The 17,486-nt window shown below is 36.1% G+C and overlaps 1 protein-coding gene across 1 annotated transcript in view; it reads right to left on the bottom strand.

Moving 5' to 3' along the window:
* The window catches only part of HOMER1 (homer scaffold protein 1), a 127,843-nt gene that overhangs the window by 65,771 nt on the left and 44,586 nt on the right, over window positions 1-17,486 (bottom strand). The window contains exons 3-4 of the mRNA XM_036914150.2: window positions 16,323-16,454; window positions 11,935-12,027 (exon numbers count right to left, since the gene is read on the bottom strand). Of these exons, the coding sequence (XP_036770045.1) occupies window positions 11,935-12,027; window positions 16,323-16,454 (225 nt within the window). The remainder of the gene's footprint in view (window positions 1-11,934; window positions 12,028-16,322; window positions 16,455-17,486) is intronic.

Below are 17,486 nucleotides of genomic sequence, written 5' to 3'. Positions count from 1 at the left end.
AACTTAAAGTGAAGTTCAAACTGACTTTTATTCTTGCAACTGCCACCATCAGATTATATAAATTTGAAATTAGAAATCAGAATGAGGAGTCATTTGATAAACCTGCTAACCAGGGGCAGTCCTAGTGCCAGATTGTTAGAGAGCAGTGTTGTGGACTCTGAGTGATCTCTGGGCAATAAAACTACACAACTGAAATAATAGGCTAGGGTAGGGAAGAAAACACAAAAGGTGTCCAACAGGGGAAGGTTAGGTATGGTCATAATCTGTCAACTTGAAAGAATATAAGATTTCTTCAAATAAAAACAAGAATATGTGTAATATAGGAAAATGCTTATAAATAGAAAAAAATGAGGCCCTAGGAGATATCTAGATTATGATAACTTATATATACTACATAAAAAATACTACACATGAGGAAGTACTAGGAAGGAATATGAAAAATATGAATGTGATACTAGTTTGGGGGCTTCTAGTTTTATACTGCTGTATTTTATTTCATATTTAAATATTTTGATTTATAATACTATAAATTACACACGCTATCAAATATCAAAGGGCTTTCTTGATCCTTCATTATCACTTATAACTATTTTTCAACTTTTAATGGACCACTATTTTGACCTTTCATTCTTTTAAAATTTCTCCTCTAAATCTTCATTTCTATGAACTAATAGTTGATGCATGAATAAAGTGTATAGTATAATGTGACAACATAAATCTGTTTTACAACAAAGTCAAATCCTACTAAGTGAATAAACTGACTACTTCTAGATCAATTATGGACTGTATCAATTAGCCAGAAAAACTTCAAGCAGCTAGTAAGAAACCATGAGTTTATCATCTTTGATTTCAATTAATAAGGACTATTTTTCTATAAGAAAGGCCAAACCAAAATAAAATAATCAAGGCTGACTTCCAATCAAGCTAAATAGTAAGTTGGCCAAGAACCGATTCAGTGGAAATGGTAACAGAAACAAATAACCTTGTTAACTGGAAAAGACATCACCTTCATTAGCAACTGAGGTTCACTTACGGATTTGCTAGAGTTGGTTGATAAGAGTATGAGGGACTAAAGTACACTAGGCTTAAAAGAAAGAGAGGAAGAGCAGTAGTTGATTTCTGGTTCTTACCACATTCTGAGAAAAATTAGGAGACTTTTGAGGCATGGGGCTTGAGAAGGCTAGGAATGTTGATGCTACAGAAGTAGAAAGACTGTTCTCAGAAGCAAGCAAAGGAGAGAAGGAAGGAGAGGAAGAAAGGGATAAAGGTCGCAACAATTCCATCTCAACACAGCAAACTTTTTTTCAGAAAACTTGAGTATTAGGTATATTTAACAAAGGCATATTAAATTTGGTTACCCTAGACATTATATCTAAAATGAAAACAAAAAGCCTAGAGCGTGATTTTTTAAAAGTAGGTTTTAAGAAAAATAGCATTAGTAATTGCTCATGAGAATAAGAAAGAGTCCCAACAGCATGTAAGGACATAAAAAGAAAATGAAACTCCTTTGCTCTTCAACTACACCACAAGTAGCCAAAGGTATTCTGTGAAATCTTCAAGAAATTTCATATATGCTAAAAATAGCATTGTGAAACTTGTTTATTTAACATACTCCACATATGGAGTTCTTTTTTAATATAAATTTTATGTAATTTCCTAAACATTCAACTTTAGTCATTCCTTAAAAAGATAAATAAAACTAAAAAAATTTAAAAACCTCCCTTATATTAAATAAACATTTTATATCTTTAAGTCAAACTTCAAAATAATAAACTTGGAGCATATTTATTAGATTATAAGTTTTTGAAAAAGGAGGAATATTTCTCTCTAGACAGAGATTCCTAAGCTAATATGGCTAGCCATTTCTATAGTAAATGTTTAAGGGAAAAAATTTTCCAATAATATCTTCATGTATATGTATGTATGTATACCAAAGTTGACAAGTAAAAACTGTTAAAATATAAATGAAAACTAAGATTTAATGAACGTCTATCACCTTTATATCCTTATTTTGAGAAAATAAAACCACTAACATCTCACTTTGTTTCTGGGAAACCACCTACACCAAAACAATCTAAAAAAGAAAACTGACAATCAAATTGAAGGAAAAAAACTTGTGTATATTAAAATCTGAGAGTGGTCCAATGAAGCCAAAACTAAGAGATACGACCACATTATATAAAAGGAGCCTAAGTACAGATATAAGATTCAGGAAGTACCCAAGAATTCTCTCGCCCCACTCATTTATGAAGTGGAAAGAAAAAAAAATTCAAAATATTCTGAATCCCACTAAGATAGAGAAGGGAAATGGGACTAGGGTCATGCCACTGTAAAATCTACTTAGCCTTTAAAAAAGGCCCAGCTTATTCTTAACTTAACCTTTACTGCTGTTCTCCCCCTTTCTCCAGTCACCAGGATGCAAGACAGACCTCCAGGGTATAAATGAACTCACCCAAGATCCAGATCAACAGTCCCCTAAATAAGCCTATTCTTAAGACAAAATTTCCACCTGTATACATCATGTCTTACAGCAGTCTCTAGCCAAAAGGCCCTACAACACCCCAAACCCTAAACCCTTAAGTACACCTCCTCTCTCAGGTTGTCAACACTCCTAAGTGTGTAATGTCTAAATAAAACAAGCTTGATGTCTCCTCTATGAGGTTGTCCACAACACTCCACAACTCCACTTCAAGAGCATACTTTGCTTTAAATCAAATTTTCTTGCTGCTTAAGTCTATTGTGCTTTGTCTCTGAATGCTTTTTCCCGACAAAGACAAGAACTAGCTGACATCCACCACCAGTGGTAAGTGTCTTTGTCACTTTGCTATTTCATCCAACCTTCTAGCCTTTAGCTTAAGTCTTTTCTCTCTCATTTTATTTCTGACAAGTAGGAAGTGGCTACAGGAACCTCTGAGTAGGGAGGGGCTTGCACATTCCCAATGCCTGGGTGACCAAGGCAGAACTACAGCCTTTTGATCACTTTCTTTAGTAGTCTGCCCAAAAGTTTCCTTTCTTTGGCTTTGGGAATTTCTAAGAACATAAATTCACTCCATCCAGTGCTCTTGAGGCTCTCCCAGTTCTGGGGTGGTAAGGATGTAGTTCCCACGTGTAGAGAAAATGGAAATTTTATGATCAGGATTCTCACCTGGATTTAATATTGCCCACTGTATACACCTGCTTGCATACCTATGGATGGGCAGCAGAATGTTTACTGGCTGATGGAGCCACCTGAAGCAAACTGTCAGTCATGGAAGTACCAGCCCAGGGAAGGGGTAGAGAGGAAACACACAAGCACCTGCACATAATTGGTCAGGAGTCCTCCAGTCACTACAGAGATCCAACCACAGAGTTCCTCCTGGTGCCAAGAGTGGAGAAGTGACTGGAGAGAGGAAGCAGGAGGGAGAAGCTGCCCAGCCCCATTGCTAGGAAGGGAGAAGAGAGCCTTGTGCTGGGGAGTAGGAGAGAACAGTGCTGGAGCCCGAAGAGACTGAGACAGAAACTATATTTGCCTCTTGTACATATGTGGGTGACCGCCTTGAGAATAAACTTGGTATGAGCCCCTTGTAACCCCCAACTTCCTGTTGTCTTGACATTTGGTCTTACCAAATTCATAGTGAACTTGCCTGGAGTAGGGAATCCCCTCCTCCCAGAGCAACACCACACAATGCAGATCAAGTGGACACTGGATGCCAGGTGACCCCAGATTTAGGAGTTGGCACGGGATTTATCCTACACCAAACAGGAGTTTAATGAGCTTTCCTTTTCTCTTTCAATTTTTCCTTGTTCTTCCTTGCTTTCTGCTGAATGTATGGCTGCACAAATAAAAAAGCCACTTTTCCTGGCACTAGACAATGCTGGCACTCTCTACTACTTTTGCTTTAATGGATTCCTTTCTTACCTGCACTCATTCGATCTATTCAGGAGTCCTTTCCTGATCCAGGACAAGAGCCTCCCTTCCCTGTCTGGGTTGAGGTTTCACCTAGTGCTTAGGGAGAGATGTCCCCAGATGGGGATGCCTGGCAGCAGTATGAAAAAGAAAGGCACTTTGGCCCTGACTCCAGGCCTTCAGGGTGGTAGCATCCGACTCATCCCGAGGGGAGGGTCAGGTGGGAGGGATGTGTCAGCACTGTCCTTCCCCACTAGAACAAATACCAACATCTTCCATTTAATTCTAGTAAAGCCTAGAGTTAAAATTTTCTGGCTTTACCCTTTTTGGCTTAAGTGAAACAGGGTCCATTTCTTTATCATTTAGTAAATACTCAAGGAAGACTCATTCTAGTTCAGTCATTTATAGTTAAATGAAGACACCACCACTCTTTTCTGAGCAGAGGCTCTCACAGGAAACCCTGGGGAAGGACCTAATGATGCTGAGTTCCCCTGGCTACAGAAATGGGGAAAAAATGCTAGGAAAGAGTTATGGAGGAAGTGCAAAGGACACATAATGGAAGACGAGGTTGAGACCAAATGTCTACTGTCATACATCATTCTCCATGCCCAGTCACCACCCAAAGCCACCATCTCTGAAATCTCGTTTTTCTGACAGCCACATTAGTTCTTTGTAATACAACTCTGGATTAACTCATGCTCTTCCTTCCCTATGTAATGTATACTGTATATCACATGGCTCAGGGTTAGTGGGTTAATTTATTTCTTCATATTTTTTGTACCTACCAGCTGCATTAAATGCTTGCCAAGAAATCAAGTGTATTTGTCACAAACATGTTATGCCAAATACATTTATATAATTATTGCTGTTTTAAATATTATATAAACTAATGAAATTTGAATGTAGAACTAGTTTGGTTATTTTAATTAAAACCAAACTAAATGCTCTGAAACAACAAAAAGGTAAATGGCTAAAAAAAATCTACAGCTGAATAGGGTATCCTAATAACATATATAATATGCTACCATAAAGTGACATAAAAATCACACACTGATTTCTTTGCAAGGTCAAGGGTTATTTAGCTCTGTGTAAAGGAAAAAAAAAACAGGAAATTTCAGATAATCATCAGTATGATTTGTGTAAGAAAGAAAACATGGAATTCTAATCAATAGATACATATTCAAAGAAAAGGCTTCAGCTTTAAATAAAAATATTGGTGAATAAATAAAGCACAGTATTATTAAATTTCAATTTATAAATTTAAAAGAACCATTAACTGACTTTTTTGATTTGCTCAACTCCTGGTTTTGATTCCACCAGGTAAGAGGGCTTATGCTGTACCATCTCCTATACTCCCAACCTGCCCTTCAACCTCATCCAGATTTACAATCTCTTGGTCCTCTATTATACCACTTTGTCAGATCCAACCTGCGTTCAATTCTCTCCACATTCAGTCTATACCAGAAAGTCAATCACCTTAATTATATTCTCACTAGCATCATTCCAATTTTCAAGCTTCCTTTATCTTCCACATATCCTATCTTGCAATTTCCAATTTCATACCAACTGAACCATCATTCCTTGTTTTTACATGCCCAAGCTACCAAGTACCATTGAGAAAATAACATTAAATATGCTGACTAGTGTCATGCAGATAATTTTGAGTTCTGACTTCAATTATGTTCAAGTCCCAAGTAATCTTTAATTTTACTCGCCCCCACTTAGCTCTCCTTTCCTACTTTACCTAACAGATGTTCCAGACCTCTGCTCAAGCCCTCTCTCTTCAGTGAGGGACATCTAACTGCTCCTTCACAGAAAAAAACTGAAATAAAATGGCATAGACTTCCTCAGTCTTCTGTGCTGCAATTCATTTTTACCCCTCCCTCCTGTCTTAGATGAAGAAGTAGCTAATTTGTTTCCATCCTCCCAGTCACAACATTATCTTTTTGGGCCCTATGCTCCATCTATAATCCCTTCCTTCTCTTTTCTTACTCCTTCACCGACTCCTTCTGTATATTTAAAAACATTCACGACACTCCCACACATACATTTTAGAAAAAAATATTCTTGGCTGTACATTCTCCTGAGGTTATCAATACTAACTCTTATTTTCCTCATGTAGGAAAACAAACATTTGTTACCTTATTCTCACTACCAAACATTTTGGTCTCAGGAATAGCCCAAAGTCACTAAATTCTACCTTCTTTCATTCTAGAAACTATTTCACATTGTCTTTCTGTGATATAATGAGTTAAAAGAAGTACATATTTGGTCATTCAGATGACCACATATACATTTTTCAGGTATATTTAGTATTCATCCACAGTTCCTGAAAACACTTCAGAGTCTTAAAGGTGAAACTGGTGTCTTATCATGTTAACAGAGACTTGTGAACCCCACCGAAGGGCCGGAGCTGGAGGCTGAATCAGCCAATGGCCAATGATTTAGTCAAACATGACTATGAAATGAAGCCCTCCCAAAAACCTCTGAGAAGAGCATTATTTCCCATTTGCATCCTGCTTCTCTGTTGGACAGAGCTTCCATGCTTGGAGAATCAGAACGCTTCTATGTGCCACAGTCAGGCCTCAAGTTCCACAAAGACAGAAGCTCCTTTATTTGGGACCCTGCCCTATCTCTCTCTTCATCTGGCTGTTAACAGTTTCCTTTATTAAACGTAAGTGTTTACCTTAGTTCTGTGAGCTGCTCCTGAAAATCAAATCTAAGAGGGAGGCTGTTGCAACCTCCTATCTGTAGCCAGTTGGTCAGAAGTATGGGCAACAGCCTGGGGTTTGGGACAAGACATCTGCAGTGTGCGTGCTGGGGAGTGGTAGAGGGCAGTCTTGTAGGATGAAGCCCTTATTCTGGGGAATCTGGTGCTGTCTCCAGGCAGATAGCATCAGAATTGAGTTCTTGGACACCACGCTGTTGTTCAAGAATTGCTTGGTGTTATGTGTGAGACCTCCCCCTTCTCGCACACACAAACACAACGGAATCAGGTCTGGGAACCCGAAAGGAGTTGGTGTGGAACACATCTTCCTTCACCAACAGTCCAGTGAACTTTTAATTTGTTAGTTGAAAGCCCTCTTAAGTACCATCCTATTCAACTCTGGCTCTGACCCTGCCAAATCTTTGCCTCCAATTTAAAATGCTCTTCTCTTAACTTCTGTGCTAAGATTCTGTCGTTCATTTCCTGTCTCTCCACAGTGCCTTTCTCTATATCTCCCTCAAGTTCCTTAACTGACATTCTTTAAGTGACAATTTTGACCCTTATCTCTCCTCTTCTTCCATTCTATTTCTTTAGGGATGATATCTTTCTTACCTACTGCTTTAATTGCTACTCATTTGTTCCTGATTCTTGAGACTTAGCTCCAATTCAAAATTTCTAACTATCCACAGGACAAATCCACCTGGATATCCCATTAGGATAAAATTCAATATCTGAAGTGAAAATCCTCTTCATAAGTTCATGCTACAAACCAAGAACATAAGTTTCAAAAAACATCTACCTCTCCCTCCCATTCCTTCAGTTCCTTCAAGTTCAGTAAATTTCACCATTATGTCTACGTCCTCCTCTCTGCTCTCACTGCCAACCTCTAGTAGATAAACTTAATAGAGAAATGGATAAATACTCCATTGAAACAAGTAACAAGATTAGAGATACTTAAATTCACTATCCTTGCTTTGGATAAGAAAATTATATCCAGAGAATTCTACTGAACATTTCCTGAGGTTGTAAAAGTTGTTTTGTGGTATCTGGTCCAGTAAAGCCATATTTGTTATGATAGTAAAAGTATCATTAAATTTATAGGCATTCACTAATTCTAATGGTATATTTATGGGCTAGATACATAAATAATATAGTTTAGGGTAGTAACACTTACCTATTTCAGTGTTCAAAAAAATCCATTTATAGAAGTGACACCCTTGTTGTTAAAGAAAATCTAAACATTTGATATTTATTGCACTTGAAATGTCCTAAAAGGTCATATAGTTCAAACCTCTGACCTTTTGGATTCAAGACTACTACCTAGGCAGGTCAACTGACTTTCATAGGATCAAATAGCTAGTCATAGAGGTCCTAATAATCAGTTACAATAAACTTATGCTTCATTTAGGTAAATAAAACTTGTGATTAAAATGAACATTTAAAAAATTATGGCATTTATAACAAAATTAAGGAAAACTGTTCCTTCTTTGCCTACACACTTACACATGTATATATTCCACATTTTCTATAAAGTGAGTTCTAAAAAATCTCAAAGAAAAAGTTAGACATATTTAAATATAAATCAAGAGAGCTACTACAGTATAATCAATGCTATACAACCTGACAATTTACATGAAAAAAAAGGCCACAATTTTTGTTTGGCTACAAATAACTGATGGAGTAAATACTTTACTCAATTTAGAGTCTTAGTCAACTGATGGCTAAAAAGTTATTTTTCTATGTTTCAATGAAGAAAAATGTATTATGTTATTATATTATTTGATTATATAGCCCCTTTTCCTTCACGGCTCTACATTCTCCTGAGGTTATCACACTTACACATGTATATATTCTACTTCAAGGCATATTTTGAGGAAAGTGCCTAACAAATTAATTGAATTGTGAGCTGTATAAGCAATTTAAGAATTAAAGCTAATCATCCCTCTCGATTTTATCTCAGACTGACCATTTAAGAGATTCCCATGGAAACATAAGAATATAAGATTTCCAATAGAGATATAGTTCTAAATTAATGTCTATTTAAGAAGGACATGAAAGAAACTAACAACTAATATGGGATTCAATTTATTCCTAAAGAGGTTACCTTGATCAGGACCATACATTTATATCACACATCAAGATCTGACCACACATTTATATCACACATTTATATCAAGTCTACAACCTTAGATCAGTCTAAAAATGGGAGAAGTGGCTAACTTTGTTCTAAATGTGACCTCTTTCATCAAAAGCCTTCAGAGAGGTGGAATGGTTTGTCTGCAGCACTGCTTCTTAAAATGTGGTCTCCAGATCAACTGCATCAGCATTTCCTAGAAACTTGTTAGAGAGGCAAATTCCTGGGCCCTATCCAGACCTACTAAATTAGAAATGCTAGCAATGGGACTCACCAATTTGTGTTTTAACAAGTTTTCCAGGGGATTCTGATGCAGGCTTTATTCAACTAAGACATCTGTATTTTCCTAAACAACTGCTATGTGCCAGATGCTATGTTAAGGTTTTTCAGCATCATCTTCACCATTACAACCACATCACCAACAACAGTTGCTGACATTTATTAAGCATTTACTATATGCTAAGTACTTTGTAATCCTCATTTAAATCTCACAATAATTCTATAAGGGAATATTGTTCTTATTCCCATATTATAGCTTAAAAAAAAAATAAAGTAACTTGCTAAGAAAACTAGTAAGAGTTAGAGTCCAGATTTAAAGCCAGGCTCTAGATCCTATATTATTGCCACTTTCATATGACATTGCCATAATGTCACTGCCATCATCATACATATTACTCCCAACAATCCTATCAGGAAAGTAATATAATATTCGTGTTAACAAATGTATTAACAAACTTGGGTTAAGCAACTTTCCCAAGATCACACAGTGGCAGAAAAAAGGATTTATGTCTAAGTTTGTCTGACTTAAAAACCCATACTCTTAACAACCAATCTGTTATCCCTCCTCAAATAAAAACAAAAGTTATGACCAGCTGAGTGTCTACTATTATTGATTATTCCATTTGGCCTCCTGACCCCCTTTGATGAATTCCTGAGTAATATTCTATTCTTTAGCAGAGTGTGAATTTATCAGATTGCGTTAAACCAGTGAGAAACAAGCTCTGCTCTCTAGCTGGGTAGGATTCAAACCAGAACAGAAACATTAATGACACTTGTAAGGGACTGTCATAAAAAGGGGAAGGGGAGGGAAGAGGAATGATATATATGGATATATATGTATACACACACACATATATATATATATTTTAGTGTTTCTCTGGCTTCTGTACATTAAATTAACAACCAGACATCAATGTTTTGAGAAGATTAATTAAGTTCGGTATATTTTGGCTTTCAAATACTGATGAACTTAGGATACTTCTTTATTCCTTGTATTTTACAACATTTCCAAACAAAAATATCTTAGAAATATTCCTTTGAAGAAAGTAAATGCTGAGACATTCCTTCCACCAAAGAGGAGCAGGTATCTTAGCAGCAACTTGTTCTTGGCCAATTAAAATCAAGTTATGATTAGAGAAACAGGAACTAAGTATAATGGTAAAGTGCAATCCATTACAATTTCATTGGAGAACTTTGAATATTCTCTTACTGAATGTACTGCAGCATCCTCTTGTAACACTAGTATTATTCACCTGAGGAACTAGAGTTCCTAACATGTATTGGTACTGAATGTTAAATAGGCTTAGGCTTAAAAGTATCACTTGCTATACTATCACAGCACTTGGGGGGAGAGAGATTTAAGGGAAATTTCAAAATGATCATTCACGTCATTCCAGGTTACTGCAAGTGCAGGAGAGGCATAAAGAAGCTTTGGGTTCAACCCAAAATACACCTTTAGTCTATGAGGAAATATGTACTTAAACATACTTAACAGAGCTCTACTATCCTGTAAAAAAAATAAAACTTCTTATACCAGTAGGTGTAAGTACCCCAAAAGAATTGGGTACCAGGGGTGGGGAGGAAGGTGAAAAGCAAACTTTCTAAAATGTTCCAATCATTTGGCTAGTCACTACATTCCAAGGTAATTCCTATTAACTTCAAGAAAGTTTTATGTAAATCTGCTATTACTGTCATTATTCCAGAGAAACATTTACAAAATCTGATCCTTCCTTTTCATAAAAAGTTCCTAAGTACACTTCAAAAACAATTACTATAAAAAAGATCCCAGCATATATCTAAACTCTACTCTTAACACAGTTAGAATAAAAATTAATTTTAGAAAAACCTGTTATTAAAAAGATGAAAATAATTGGTATTCTATATGAATCACACTACATACATGAACACCTTTGTAAAAGCACTGAAATATAACTTAATGAACTTTATTTGGAAATACAATTAATTTCCAACTGAAAAAAGATAATGATGGACAAGTAACAGGTATTAACTCATTTGTTAAAGGAAAGGATACATATATAAAGCCTATAATCTTAGGGTCTTATGATGAGCATAAAAGTAAGATGACCCAACTGTCAGTCTTAAATCAAGTAAAGCAAACTGTATTGTCACATTTTTTAATGTCTGTATATTATGATACCTTAAAAAACCTTTCTGGTTCATAGAGATTCTTAGAGGTAGCAAGGGGCTAATGGGGGCATGCCTTTGATATGCAAACTAATAACTCATCCAGAGCTTTACCTCCTCACTCTGACCCAGGACCCCAGGAGGCAATATTCCTCTGCCTTGATTATCCCAAGACCAGGCACCAGGCAACCAGGGACTACCCCAGTGGTTAATAGCCCATGGAAATTATTCAAACTGGCCAACCCTAAACCATTGACTGTGCCCTACATTTCCATTCCTGCAGAAACCTCAACCCAGGCTCTAGGCTCATCTTCACCATGCTCCTGTTTTTTGATCCTGACCACCTGAGGCTTCCGTGTGTGCACCCGAAATACTGACCTGTGAACTTCTGACCTGTGAAAATAATAAACTTTTGTTTTCCTGAGACTGCCCTGTCTCTCCTCTTATGGCTACACCTGAGTGACCATCATAAAACAGAGAACACAAACAGCAAGCCAATCTATACTCTCTGTTCAATCGTTTTTAAGTTGGATACACATTAATGAATCTGAGTTTTATTTAATAAACTGACCCCCCTCTCCCCACCCCAGATTCTTGTAGACATTGGCATATAGGAAAAAAAAAACTTTCTCCACTAGTACAGATCAATTGAATGGTACATTGCTATATCCACTTTGGAAATCACCTTAATGTTGCCATTATTTTCTCAGATTTAACTCCGGTACAAAGGATACCATCTGAAATGAACAAAGCTCAAAACAAGAATGGAAGTTAAATACCCACCTGTGAAGGTGTACTGGTAAGTTCCATCTTTTCTTGTGATTTCTCCTTTGCTAGTCGAGCAGCTTCTTTAAATTCCTGAAACTTTTCTGCAAACTGAATACATAAAGACTACATACGTTAACCAAATAAAAGTAGGTCTCAATGCCCACTTTCATGTTAGAGTTGTTTCATTCTCTGAATAACTGACTCTTACACAAGCAACCTATCCCTCAAATCAATTACAGGTATAATATGAAAATGACAGGAATAGAAACCTAACTCTTGTTTGTACACCATACAGTATTCTGACAAATCTCATTCAAAAACATCATGATATAACTAAGTCAGAACTTGGTTATTAGCTAGCTTACCTTCTTGGTTGTTCAGATACACTTTACTAAGACCAAGGTGGGAGACAGTGTACAGGTTGGGAGTGGAACAGTAAAGATGGGCATACTGTTTGTTTATTTTGAAGAAAATTGAATCTCATAAATATCCACTCTGAAATATTATAGCATTGGGAACATGCTTCTAACTTTTACTAGAATATAAACTCTTGTATCATACAAGGCTTTTACTGTCAACAATACAAATAGCAACAGTTACTATTATCACTAACTGACATTACTAAAACTTCATTTCCAAAGATTCTTAAACAGCTGATATACAGCAGCAGAAGGGAATAACCTGACTACATAAAGGTCTTCAAATGGGTAACAAAAAAAAAAATCACTGTACATGAAATGTTAATTCTCAGGAACCCATAGTAATCCTGAAAAGTCATGGTCACAAACAGTATCTACTTTTATTTCAGAAGTGGAAGCTAGTCTACCACTGTGATATAATGAGTCATAAGAAATACATATTTGATCATTCAGGTGGCCAAATATGTATTTCCCAGGTATATTTGGTCTTCATCCACAGTTCCTGAAAACACTGCAGTCTTACAGGTGAAACAGGTGTTTTGTCATGTTAATGAGAGACTTTTGGACCCCCACCCAAGGGCAGAAGCTGGATGCTGAATCAGCCAACGGCCAATAATTTAGTCAATTGTGACTATGCAATGAAGCCCTCACAGAAATCCGTGAGAAGAGCTTATCTCTGCTCTGCTCAGTTGGATCCTGCTTCTCAGTTGGGGAGAACTTCTATTCTTGGGGAACCAGATGCCTCCATGTGCCGCGAAGCCAGGCCCCACGAGGATAGAAGCTCTTTTATTTGGGACCCTGCCTGATGTCTCTTCATCTGGCTCTTAACTTGTATCCTCTACAGTGTCCTTTATTAAACTGGTAAACCTAAGTGTTTTCCTGAATTCTGTGACCTGCTCTAGCAAATTAATTGAACCTAAGGGGGAAGTCGTGGGAATGTCCAATCTGTAGCCAGTAGGTCAGAAGCACAGGGAACTGCTTGGGACCTGTTACCAGCATCTGGAGTAGGGGGTGGAGGGCAGTCTTATAGGATGGAGCCCTTAACCTGGGGAATCTGATGCTGTCTCTGGGCAGATAGCATCAGAATTGAGTTGAGTTCTGGGACACTCTGCTAATGTTTGAGAACTGCTTGGTGTTTGTATGTGTGGAAAGACCCCCTCCCACATAGCAACACACACTGGACTCAGGACAGGGAACCTAAATGGAGTTATACTACTATTACTACTGTGTATAGTATTGTTATTGCTAATACGCACATGTAGGAAGAAGAGGTGACACCATTGCATTTGGTGCCAGATGAGTGGGAATAACAACCACTATCCTTCAAGAGAGTAAGTCAGGACTACAAAATAACTAAATTAAAAACCTAAAATCTCTATGCAGCTTAAAACTCCTGTTAGAGTTAGCAATAGAAATACACAATATAGTTTCCTCCTCAAATCTCATAAGCCAACCCTCATTTCATTTCCATCTTGGAAAGGCAGTCTTTGGAAGGAAAGACACATGAACCTGTTTTGGGGAGATGGAGCAGGATCAAAATTAAAGTTGTCATTATTACAAACTTTCCTTCTAACCTAAAACTTGTCACCCCCACCTGTAATGTACAGATCACAGAATTGAATCTTCACTACTATACTTCTCTTTTTTTTACAGTAAGGAGATATTCTGTTCAAATTATCTGAATACATAGCTATAAAGGTTCTATTCCACATTGATGGAAGTGAAATAAAATACCATAATTCTTCTCTATGTAATTTGAAGTAGTACACTAAGTTTTTCTTATACCAATTTAGCACTCCAAAGTAGTTAAGGTTAAAACCCTTCTCAACTTCATAAAGACCTATGCTATTGCTAATTTTTATAGGCTTAGGTTTCCATGATAACAAGATACCACTTAGTAATAAACATTGTAACAATCCAAGCAAAGATGGAATTTTCCTCAGATCTCTGCCTTAGAAGACCACACATTTCTCCCAATGCTGCTACTCTCCCTTGTTTTGAGAGTCCCCTTGTCTAGAACTGCCTTCAGAGCCTTTTCCAAAGCCTAATAATGCTTTAATTCACTTACGGTTTTTAGTAAAACAAGCCAGAATATTTATATGATTGCTGCACTTATGTAAAAGATTATAAACTTCTTTGGGTCCCCTTTGAGTTCGCAAGACACCAACATTAGGCTTCAAGGTAGCTTAGAAAATAAATTATGATTCTACTATCTTTGGAACAAAACATTTGGAAGAGACTGATCCTAGCTCCTGGAGCCAAGTCTAGTGACTAAATAGACCAGACTAGGCTCTAAAAGCTATTAGGTTGTTTCAATCTACCCTCAAAATACTAGTATTTACTACCAGTAAGGTTGGTCAAAAGCATATACTACCTTTAAAGATGAAAAATTTAATTCTTGAAATATGAAAGTGAGTCTCGGAAAAAAGATTAAACGAGAGGAGACTGTATGATTGATAGAATTCAATAAACTATTCTTTCACCACATTAGCTAGCTGTCCCATAACTGAAAGACATAATGAAAAACTTATTGTCAAAATTACTTAGGCTCAAAAATCATTTCACACTAGTTGAAAAATTAATCCACATGTAGTTTCTGTGATGTCAAGAAATTTAAGTGTAATATAATCAGTTTTAATTTTTTTTGCTATAGGCTTTAACAGACAATTCCAAGATTAAAGTTCCGAAAAGGTTCTGAGTAATGGCAAAAGTATTAGAATAACTCTGTAATTTCCTAAGAAATGTATTTAGAGAATAGGATGTGTGTAAGGAAAACCAAACCAGATAACACTGTTTTAATCATCCTACAGAGAATGACTTAAAATCACCAAGGCAAAAGTTAGAGTAGTCTTAAAATCTATATCAAAGAAGATTAAAAAAACTTGAAACAACAGTGTTAAAGAATACTTATAACTAGAACAAAATGGAAACAAAGATTACTTCAACTACTTGACTATCGAATTACAACCTCAAGTCAATAAATGTTTACAAAAGTGTAAGATTTTTTTAAAAGAACTCATCTTTAAGAATCTGAATGATTTCTACAATAAATACCTTAAGGTCTAATGTAAATATGAACAGTATGTATCTGCAAGAGCCTGATTACCTGAACAATTCAGCTCTCAAGCCATCAGACCTTATATATGCCAAATCATATGTAAAGTGTTTCAAAGGTAGGGTTTTCCTTTTAACTGAATGCTTCAAACAGAGAAGTCTAAAGTATAAATCTTTGGACCCAGTGAACATAAAATTTGAGAGCAGAAGTGAGTAAATCCTCATCTCCTTGATTACCCTAAGATTTTTTCCTTTTCCTTACATAACCTTACTGTGTGACATCCACGAGGTGCTGCTAGTATGAACACAGCGTGGCTTTTGCTTACAGGGAGGACAACTGGCTTATTTACAATATTTAGAGTGGTGATGGTCTGCATTTTATTGGTCTTTCTGCCCACAGCAAGTCACTTTGTCTGTATCTTCCAAGAACTCCTCATGGTGTCTATTAGATTTCACTCTGTATTGCCTCAGAAAGCGCAGAGTAATTCCCACCCAGATAAAGCACCATTCTCCCTAAACACAGTAATTTTTATGTGCCTATCACATCAAACAGCTGAAAGCTCTATCACTATCAGCTTGAGTTTTCACAATTCACAAGAGCTTGGTGTCTCCTTATCTTGCAGACTACCTCTAAGGGTGGTAATCCTTGAATAAAGTCCATTCTGAAGTCAGAGTCCCCACTTTTTATTTCCTGTCATCTAGACAGCCACACAAATCCTTTTCAATCAATGATAACTGTTTTTAGTGTGTACAGTATATTTTCCAATTGACAGTGGAATCCAATGATCTCTCACTTCCTGCTCTGAAGTCACAACAATTTTGAGAATATTAAATTTCTCCTTTATTTTATACTCTCCATTTGCAATTATATATTTAAGACTTCTAACTTGGATATGAAAACATCCACTTAGATCTTATGATTTAACTTACTTTAGAAAGATGATGTTCAGAGGAGAATCCCAGTCCATAAACAGTGTTTGCCCGACTATCAGCCCACTGGCCAAACTTCTGAGATGTTTTAGTAAATGTCATGTTTGGGGTGATGGTGCTATTAATTATTGCCTGAAAAATAAAACAGCTATGAGTAACAAGCCAAAAATGAGCAAACAGGCATTTAAACACAGGACTATTTAGGTACATAAAAACTTGGGATTCCTAATGAGTCACAGTATTAAATATATAGTTATAGAAATAGTTTTTAACATTATAAATGATAGCACAGAAATACAGTAATTAATATAAATATAAACAAATGGCACTCTATCAAATTTCAACACTTTACAATCAAAATAAGTTTCCTATGATATAAAAAAATTTAAAAGCTTTTAGTGTTATCTGTTTCTTCCCTTTGAACCTTTAGGATCAATACCTATTTTGGATAACATTCACTGGAAGCAAGTAGATAGTAATACTTTATTAAAAGTACAGTCTCACCCTCCAAAAATATTTCAAAATGACTATGTGAAAAGAACAAATTTTTCATTTATACATTTTCTAAAATTCATAATCACGAATTTTCTTAAAGCTGACTTACCTGAAATACATTATGATACAAAAAAGACTTAATCATTTAGTACCGTTTCCATTACTCAAGGGGAAAACAAACCACTAATATATACCTATTTTCTCACAAAGTGGTATAAATTCATGATATTGAGAATCACTATCATTTTTGTTTAACATGTAATTTCTTAGAAAACTTGTATTTTAGTATGTTATTAAATGTTAACTTTGGTGATCACTATAATAAACCTCAACTATGACTATAACATATTAACCTAAGTTCATTCTCTCTGACAGTACTATGAAGGTGTAGAATCAGTTTTAGTTAAGTAGTCTAATGCCCACCAAAATTCTGAGATTACAAAGTGATTCCAATAATAATAAAAATAAACGTGTTGTAAACCCATAAGCAGATATTTGGTGAAAATGTGGAATGAAAATCAAGAACAGAGCTAAATCTACATACTCTGTGAACAGTATAAATGCAAATATTTATAACCTAAGCCAGTACTGATGAACTTCTAATAATGAATGAATGACACTTGCCCTACTAAAGAGAACAGTTAAAGAGAGAGTGGTCCTTTGCTTTCT

Source organism: Manis pentadactyla, chromosome 2 (genome assembly GCF_030020395.1).
Source record: "Manis pentadactyla isolate mManPen7 chromosome 2, mManPen7.hap1, whole genome shotgun sequence".
Taxonomy (NCBI): domain Eukaryota; kingdom Metazoa; phylum Chordata; class Mammalia; order Pholidota; family Manidae; genus Manis; species Manis pentadactyla.
Note: the sequence above shows the minus strand (reverse complement) of the source record. Positions and strands in the feature narration are given on the sequence as shown.